The sequence below is a fragment of the Anabrus simplex genome, chromosome 3 (assembly GCF_040414725.1).
Source record: "Anabrus simplex isolate iqAnaSimp1 chromosome 3, ASM4041472v1, whole genome shotgun sequence".
Taxonomy (NCBI): domain Eukaryota; kingdom Metazoa; phylum Arthropoda; class Insecta; order Orthoptera; family Tettigoniidae; genus Anabrus; species Anabrus simplex.
The window spans coordinates 129,347,808-129,357,637 of record NC_090267.1 but is presented as its reverse complement, the minus strand read 5'-3'; the positions used below and the strand labels follow the sequence as shown (position 1 = coordinate 129,357,637).

Genomic DNA, 9,830 nt, shown 5'->3' with positions numbered 1-9,830 from the left:
CCTGTGTATAATGTTTTGTATGTCCAACAACATAGCCTACTCCTCTCGAATAGCACCAAGGGGTCTGCCAAGGCTTAAGGTCTCCATCCCACAGGCGAATTACCATCAAACGTGTCATACGCCCTCAATCCATATGAACACTGCGGAGAGGTTTAGAATTTAATCCAGGCTTTTGGCACGCAATCTAGTGATTAGAAATTGTATACCACCACCTCCTGTACCCTACCGGCCAACATTCTGATGGTGAAAATTGTTTCGACCAACGGAACTCGAACCAGCTAACCATGGTGTCAGACTGTTTAGACTTCAACGCCTTAACGATCACGGCCACCAGGCGGGCTTAATTTTCCTGTGTATAATGATTTCTTATATACTTCTTCTTCTTCTACTTTATCTGTTTACCCTCCAGGGTCGGTTTTTCCCTCGGACTCAGCAGGGGATCCCATCTCTACCACCTCAAGGGCAGTGTCCTGGAGCTTCAGACTCTGGGTCGGGGAATACAACTGGGGAGGATGAGCAGTACCTCACCCAGGCGGCCTCACCTGCTATGCTGATCAGGGGCCTTGCGGGGGGGATGAGAAGATTGGAAGGGATATACAAGGAAGGAAGGAAGGAAGGAAGGAAGGAAGGAAGGAAGGAAGGAAGGAAGCGGCCGTGGCCTTAAGTTAGGTACCAACCCGGCATTTGCCTGGAGGAGAAGTGGGAAACCACGCAAAACCACTTCCAGGATGATTGAGGTGGGAATCGAACCCACCTCACTCAGTTGAACTCCCAAGTGGACCCCGTTCCAGCCCTCCTACCACTTTTTCAAATTTCGTGGCTGAGCCTGGAATCGAACCCGGGCCTCCAGGGGTGTTTCTTATATTCACATTCAATTATTCCATAATTTTAGTGAAACTCCTCAACAAAGAAGTTCTAAATTTCACAGAAAGCCAACGAAGTAAAATTCTCAAATATGGTAAACTGAAAAGAATGCCCTCAAAAGCTCCCAAAGTAACTTGAATGAATTTTTATCCAAAAACCGAAAAAGTAATCTAAAATTGAAAAGTGGCAAAAAATAACAGAAGAAGACCAGTAAAAATACCAAATAGCTGATGTTGAAACAGTATTTTGAATATCATATAGAACCCTGAATTATTGTTATTATTAGCCTAGTCGTCAAAATACGTAATTTACCTGACTGGTTAGTTCAGGTGGTGACCGAGCCCGATAGTTGCAGTCGCTTAAGTGCACCCAGTATCCAGTATTCGGGAGATAATGGCTTCGAACCCCACTGTCGGCAGCCCTGAAGATGGTTTTCCGTGGTTTCCCATTTTCACACCAGGCAAATGCTGGGTCTGTACCTCAATTAAGGCCACGGCTGCTTCCTTCCCACTCCTAGCCCTTTCCTGTCCCATCGTCGCTATAAGACTGTGTCAGTGCGACGTAAAGCAAATTTCAGGTGGTAGAGCGCTGACCTAAGCTCGAGTTGGCGGGTTCGATCTTGGCTCACTCCGGTGGTACTTGCAGTTGCTCAAATACATCAGCCTCGTGTCGGTAGATTTACTGGCGCGTTAAAGAACTCCTGTGGAACAACATTCCGGCACATCGGCGTCTCCGAAAACCGTACAAGTAGTTAGTGGGTCGTAAAACCAATCAAGGAATACGTAATTAAATGTTTGTTGATTACAAACACAGCAATAAAATGAAATACTGAATTTTTACTTACATTAGTTAACAAATTTTGAGTTTTTCAAAGAACTGACCAACACCATATAACACATAAGTTCGAACTGTACGGGACAGATTCTAAGTATATATAAGTGCGGTATATTCTAAAAATAGAATAATCTTTCGTAACAATATCAATCTCTTTGAATCCTCTCGATAGTTGCCTGTTTTTGTTTGTATTCGAATTCGTTCGAGCGATAAGAGAGTTTGTAAGCATTACAAGTCCAAGGTTACAAGGATCGTATCAACAACCATTGTCAACACACACACACCAGTGCATATGCTGATGAAATTGCCTCATTCGCCGATAGTGAAGAGAAGCTCATCATCATCGTCATCATCATCATGTTATTTGCTTTACGTCCCACTAACTACTTTTACGGTTCTCGGAGACGCCGAGGTGGCGGAATTTAGTCCAGCAGGAGTTCGTTTCGTGCCAGTAAATCTACCGACACGAGGCTGTCGTATTTCAACGCCTTCAAATATCACCGGACTGAGCCAGGATCGAACCTGCCAAGTTGGGGTCAGAAGGCCTGCGCCTCAACCGTCTGAACCACTCAGCTCGGCGAAGAAGAGAAGCTCGTATGTTTGGTAGATACGGTATACTAATTAATGCGAAAAGGAGCATGAAACTTAACATCAAAGAACAAAAAACAAATGTTTACACACTACCAGGACCTGTGCAACTGTGAACAAGCCAAGAGTTTCGGAATTAAATATTGAGGAGTGAAAATTAATTAAGACATTTTAGAAGAAGAAGAAGAAGAAGAAGTAAAAATCAAGAACCACAAATGCAAATACTCTAGATGTTACTTTGCGGGTATCTTATGTCCAAAACTGTGGGCTAGAAACACGAAATTTATAATTTACAATACTTATTTTACCAGTGTCTCTGTATGGAACAAAAAAAATGGACCATGACCAAGAAAGCCTGTCGAACTGTATTATTATTTTTGAAATTAAAAGCCTGCATACGATATTGGATCAAGCTAATGACAATAGATTGGGGATTGGTAGTATTCACGAGATTTGTACTTAGTGTTACAAACGAGATGTAACTGCTACCATCTGAAGAAGTTTGAGATACCTTGGCTATATTTTAGGAAATAAGGGCTTTCTACCTCAGCCTTTCAATCAACAACTGGACGGGGAAAAAATCTTTGGTAAATTTAGAGTACTAGGTTTTGGGGAATTGATACCTACTTGTTGGCAACGCTGGGTAAGGCTTCTCGTCCACTGGAAGCGGAAACCTGCGAACTGCGAGTTCGGACGAATCTTTGCGAAGTCTGTTCGTCCGAAATCGTGCGTACTCTATCGTCCTTTGGCTTCTCGTCCACTGGAAGCGGAAACCTGCGAACTGCGAGTTCGGACGAATCTTTGCGAAGTCTGTTCGTCCGAAATCGTGCGTACTCTATCGTCCTTTGGCTGCGTATACGGGAGAGTTACTTAGTAGGTGTATGTGTGAGAAGATGGCGTCTACTGAAGATTTGTGTGATCTCTATGCATTAGATACACCTCTGCTAGCGAGAAGAAGAGCTCAGAAAAGGAAACGGGAGTGGGTAAATGATATGTTATCGAAAAGGCAAATGTTTGGTGAATTTTCACATATATGGGCTGATCTTGAAAATGACGAAAAACAGTACTTTGGTTATGTTCGAATGACATGTGATACATTTCGATATATATTAAACAAAGTACAAGATCGGTTGAAGAAGTACAGTAACTTTCGAGAAACCATTTCACCTGAACAACGTCTAGCTGTAACTTTGAGGTAAGCAAATGCTCATATTAAAGGGGAGATTTGGGAATTATCTCCACTTCTATTTTTTCCCATTTTAACATTCCTTTCATGATTCGCAACCAAGTAAAGGGATTGAGTATGTTTTTGCAACAGCGAGACGTAACATAAATAGCGGAAATGACTCTCTGTCATCAGTGCGATAAAGCTTGGCTCGAGTGGCCAGGGCAATCGGAGTATGTGTGAAGTTTTGTTGTCAAGTCACAGAATGATAGCATTTATCTGAAATGAGAAACTTCATCTAGATTTAATTTAATTTGAAGATTGGAGGCAATGATTTATGAGGTATTAAATATTGACATACATCGAGTTTACTTTACAATCATTAAGGACAATAATGACTAAAATACATAGCAGCACTGTTAGAACCAACAGATGATTCAGATGATACAGGTGAAATATTACGCATAGCCACCACACTACGGTTTCGCTCTTCCTGTTCTTCAACTAGCACATTCATCAGTTTCATGCGAACATGCAACTTTCTTTCTGGAGGTACATCCTGTAAAGATGGTAATAGACTCACTAGAAACTGATAGTCGCTGTCTTGTTTCAGTTTTGAGCTCTGTTCAAAATAACTTAACTTCTTTGTTTCTATTTCCAGCAGTTTGTCGTCATAATTTATTCTTTTCTTTCCCCTTTTTAGAGGGCTTTTGAAGGGTTTATTCCGTTGTTTATGTACCTGCTGAACATCATCATCATCATCATCATTATTTTGAGAAGGACCTGCAATATTTTCCACGGAGTGTGGAGTGAATAATGCCGCAGTAGAATCAGTCTCAAACTCGGTACCTTCAGCGTCCACCTCATTACTACCTGTATCTTCAGAAACATCAGGTACACTACTGGACATATTTCGGGGTCTAATAGTGTCTGACAAAAAACATAGTTGGTTGAAGAAAGGCCACTTCGGTTCATTTATAGTATCCCCTCCACTTCCAGATCTCTTGTCATTATATTTCTTTAGTTCCTTTCTGAATGTGTCCCTGAGTCCCCTCCACCTCTTTTTAATGTCCTCAACTGAAACAGAAAAAAATGTTTAAATTAATATATATTCGAAAATTCCACTAAATGCATAGTACTGTATAAGAAGTTATTAAAATTACAATAAGAACTTTATTTTCAGGTACCTAGCAACTGGTTCATCTTTCAAGACTTTGGGTTATTCTTTTCGATTGTCAGATGTAACCGTTGGAAGAATTATTCACGAAACGTGCAGTGCGATATGGGAAGCATTACACAATGACCATATGCCATTCCCTTCTGAAGAACAAGTCGATAACATAGCTGCCGAATTTTGGAGGAAATGGAGATTTCCAAATTGCATCGGCAGCATAGACGGAAAACATATTCGAATCAAATGCCCAAAACAGTCTGGTAGTATGTACTTCAATTATAAGAAGTACTTCTCTATCGTATTGCAAGGAGTGGTAGGAGCAGACTATAGATTCATTTGCATCGATGTTGGAGCCTACGGAAAGCAGAGTGACAGTGGCATCTTTGGCTACTCCAACTTAGCCAAACAGCTGGAACGTGGTGCACTTAAAGTGAATTGTGAGAAAGAATTACCTGGCTCTGAATTACGTGCATCGCATGTTTTAGTTGGGGATGAAGGTTATCCATTGAGGACGTATTTGATGCGTCCTTACCCTCAGAGGAGCCTAGGACCTGAAGAAGAAATTTTTAACAAGCGTTTGTCACATGCAAGACAAGTGGTAGAGTGTGCTTTCGGCATACTGAGTAATAAATGGCGAATTCTTCAGAAGGCGTTGGAAGTAACCCCCGAGCGAGCGGAACAGATTGTAAAATGTACATGCTTATTACACAACATAATTATAGACAGAGAAGGCATGGGAGAACTAGGAATCACAACAGTTGAACCAAGAAACCCTCACTTAAATAGATTTGCTACCAGAGGTGAAAACAGAAGTACATGTGAGTCTCTCAGAAGAACTCATACCACACATACTCCTTGCTCTGGCAGTAACGGATTAAAAAAAAAAAAAGATTTATTGTTGCATATTGCATTGGTATAACTGAACTGATTTGGATTATTTCTTGTAACTGGTGTGAAAGAGCTACTGAAGATAACAATTGTGATTTCCTGAGATAAAATAATACTCAGCTGAAATAAGAGAATTTAAGAGCTTGTGTTGAAAATATGGCAGTTAATTTATCGTGTATTGCTGAGCATTCGCTGTTGAATCTACCGCTTTCTTTTTTCTTTTTACAGGAAAGGCAAAAATACTATAGAATATGTATTTCACTTTCGTGAACAATTCCTTCCTGCGTGCTTGAATAGCCTATACCATGGAAAACTGAAGTAATGTATACTTAACAGTTTTTCATGATAATTTATTTTTTATATATTGATCAACTTTTTGTATTGTATTTTTGGTATCTATCAAATCTCCGCGTTATTTTTATTATGTATGTATGTATGTATGTATGTATGTATGTATGTATGTATGTATGTATGTATGTATGTATGTATGTATGTATGTATGTATGTATGTATGTATGTACAACCCTTGTTCCGTTTCTCTGCGGAGTCGGGTATGCATCTTCGTAGCGAGCTTTTAAGACCAGATGCCCTTCTTGACGTCAACCTCATCAGAGGAACTAATTAGATGAAATGAATGGCATTATACAGTATATGTCAGTAGGAAGGGAGAAAGTGAAACCCGGTGCCGGCACAAGCCTACTCCTGTCGAATAGCACCAAGGGGTCTGCTCAAGGACGTGGGTTCAATTCCCCGTCAGAAAGTCGAACATTTAGAAACGAGACTTCCGCTTCTGAAGAGCCATATGGTCCTGAAATTCTCTCAGCCTACATCAAAAAAGAGTGCTTTTACTAGCGAGACCTAGTGTTTACAGCGTACTATGTCTTCTGGTAAGAGCTAGAACAAATGTGCTGCTTTCATTGATCTGTCTCAGTCTCATCCTTGGCTTTGACAATATGAAAGTGACTGAGGTATGAGCGACGTTAGTAACGTTGGTGGTGGTGGTGATTATTATTTTAAGAGGAAGTACAACTAGGCAACCAACCTCTAGATCAGGGCCTCTCAGGGTGCAAGCGCCTGGTGCATGCACTGTGCACGGTGCAAAAGATGACTTCGTTTGGTTGACCAGAGTGCAGACCCCCAATCCTCGATTTGGAGCAATAGCGCTGTCTCTCTCTTTCCCCACGCCTGTCTCGCTCGCTCCCCTGTCTCCCTTGCTCCATAGCGCTCCAAATCCGAGCTGAGTTGAGCCAAGCTTAGCCGAGTAACCCAGAGACGAAGCGTTGGTCCGAGCCGAGCCGAGCGGGACCGATGCACAGTGCACGGAGCTCTTGAGCCTCGATTTGCACGCGTGAGCTTTTGAGCGTTTGAGAGGCCCTGGTCTAGATGTTAGTAACACTATCGCTTATGCAGCCAGTCACTGTTATGAATAGTGTAAAATTATCGTTCGTAGGGTCGGTTGGTGCGTGCATTGCAGGGGGCTTGGCAACTCATATGTAACACCAATTTCTGACTAGGCGAGGAAAGCAATGCGATCTTACCTCAATCCACATTTCTCCAGTATGCCTCTTCAGTGACGCCTAGGCCATCTATTACAGCAGATGGAAGAGCTGTTGAGGATCCAACCAGCCTTTGGTCTGTATACTCAATACCTGCTGTGATGCATAAGCTTATGCCTGTTTTTGTGGTAAAGAAAACACATAATTTTCAAGGGAAATTCATTTTTTGTTTATTCAAAATATTGGCCATCGACTTCTACACACTTCGCCCACCTTTCAGGTAAGTTAAGAATACCATGCCAAGAAAACTACTTGTCTTTTGCGGCAATCCATTCGGCAAGGCGATTTGGCCTTGGTGTTGCAGGACCGGCTTCGCCAGGTGACAGCCACGATTTTCTCCGCTTCGGGTTTTCAAAATAAATCTATTTTTCGTCACCCATCATAATTTAGTACAGAAATAATTTTCTTTTGTGGCGTTGAAGCAGAATTTCATAAGTGACTTCGCGATTTTCCATTTGCCGTTCATTCAAATCGCGTGGGACCCATTTACCGAGTTTACTGATCTTCCCCATTGCTCATAAACGTCTGCTGATTATTTCTTGTGACACATTTAATGCTTGTGCCAATTGCTGTTGAGTTTGAGATGGATCATCATTATCATCCAGTAACGCCTGCAGTTACTCGTCTTCGCACTTTTGTGGTCTACCAGAGCGCGCACTGTCTTTCACATTGAAATCACCACGTTTAAGTTGTTGAAACCATGTCTCACATGTTCTAATCGTTGGAGCGTGTTCACCATATGGTTCTACCAACAAACGATGACTTGCCACAGCCTTTTTCTGTTGATTAAATAAGAAAAGTAAAGCGTGCCGCAAATGTTCGTTTTCAGGCACAAACGTCGACATGATCAATGAACGATACAACACAGACGCTAGTGTTTAGCGGACTCAACTTGTGTGTGTTGGTAATGTCAGACGGACAAACTGACTTATGTGTGAAATCCATACGCTGTCTACTGTCAGCTGGCGCCATCTCTTCGTGAAACCGGAAAAGATTTATGCATACACCTGGGGCAAAGGCGGCCTGACATAGACCAGCCCCTTGGCTGAATAGTCAGCATAATGGCCTTCGGTTCAGAGGACCCTCTGTTCAATTCGATTTAAACTGAGAATGGTGAATTCCTCTGGCTTGGGGACTGGGTATTTGTGATCGTCTTAATACATTTCATCAACATAAAACACATTACACTATCAACCGCCACATAAAGTCGCAGTAATGAGTACATCCCGCCAAATACAGTATGGTTGGCGTCAGGAAGGGCACTCGACCGTAAAACTGGGCCAGATCCTCGTCAAGTGCCAACCCCAATAAATTGCGAAAACTTACAGGAAAAATATGAAGAAGAAAGGCAGCCTACCTTACCTTTTACACTCCAAGGGCCTTCATGGTTTGTACAGCGATGGCTGTTTTTGCTATAAGAAGGTGTTTTTTTAAACGAAAGTAAAAAAAAAAAAGAAAATATCGATTGACTAATTGATTAACTGATAATGATATTGTGTGGCTCTTTCTAGCGGAGTGCAGCCCCTGTAAGGCAGACCCTCCGATGAGGGTGGGCGGCATCTGCCATGTATAAGTAACTGCGTGGTATTGTGGTGAAGGATATTGTTATGTGAGGTGTGTGAATTGCAGGGATGTTGGGGGACAGCTCAAACACCCAGCCCCCGAGCCATTGAAATTAACCATTGAAGGTTAAAATCCGCTACCTGGCCAGGAATCGAACCCGGGACCCTCTGAACGGAAGGTCAGTAAGCTGACCATTCAATCAACGAGTCGGACAATTAACTGATGACAAGACCGAATAAGTGGCTATGCGGTTTGAGTCACGTAGATGTCAACTTGCATTCGGGAGATAGTAAGTTCGGACCCCAGTGCCAGCAGTCCTGAAGATTGGCTTCCATTGTTTCTCATTTTCATACTGGACAAATGCTGCTGCAGCTGTACCTCAATTAAGTCCACGGTCGCTTTCTTGTCAGCCATAGCCCTTTCCTATCTCACCATCTAATAATAATAATAATAATAATAATAATAATAATAATGCCTCGGATACCGTGTACAGTGATTTTGATATGACTCTGACGCCATCCAGTCTGTCTGCATGTCAATTTCGATGTTCCGTTTTACTCTACCAGATGGCAGAGAAACGGATCTCTGTTGGGCGATCTATGGCTGAGTTTTCATCTATTTTATCGGATAAAAACCATTTGCGTCACAGGAGAGGTCCTTTGCAAGTCGACATCGTACGACATGGAGTGCCGAATGTAAATTGTTTCCACCCTTCATATATCCGATAACATCTGCCAGGTATGAACCCGCAATCTTGGGATCCAGAGCTGTCTACCATTGATCCACAGAGAGATCAATTCATTGACTGATTGACTGAATGATTTCAAGGGGCACTACCAACGAAGTTATTCGCTCTACTATTCAGAAAGTGTTAGACACTTTCAAAGAACAAGGCAAGAAAACGGAACGGCCTGACACAAATACGTACAAGGGAATAATGTCGGACACAGGCAAGGCGCCATGATTGCCTCATTTCGTCTCGCTAGCAGTGAGTCCCATGGTAAACTGAGAGGTCAAGCGGTTTACGAAACATAAGAACCATTAGTTTCAGGTTGAGTATGAAGAAATGAGAGAATTAAGTTATTTTGGTGTCATTTGCTAGTGCAGGATCCGTGAATTTCCTTTACCGTGAGTTTAACGTTCCGAACGTCGATGGTTGTTACTTATTTGCTATTTGCTTTACGTCTCACCGACACAG

The 9,830-nt window shown here is 42.1% G+C and overlaps 1 protein-coding gene across 1 annotated transcript; it reads right to left on the bottom strand.

The window, feature by feature from the left end:
- Positions 1–3,833: 3,833 nt before the first annotated feature.
- LOC137498943 (uncharacterized) lies at positions 3,834–4,654 on the bottom strand. Its single transcript, XM_068226808.1, has 2 exons — positions 4,639–4,654; positions 3,834–4,528 (listed from the first exon to the last, which is right to left on the bottom strand). The coding sequence occupies exons 1-2, from the start codon at positions 4,652–4,654 to the stop codon at positions 3,834–3,836; spliced, it is 711 nt and encodes a 236-aa protein (XP_068082909.1).
- Positions 4,655–9,830: the final 5,176 nt, after the last annotated feature.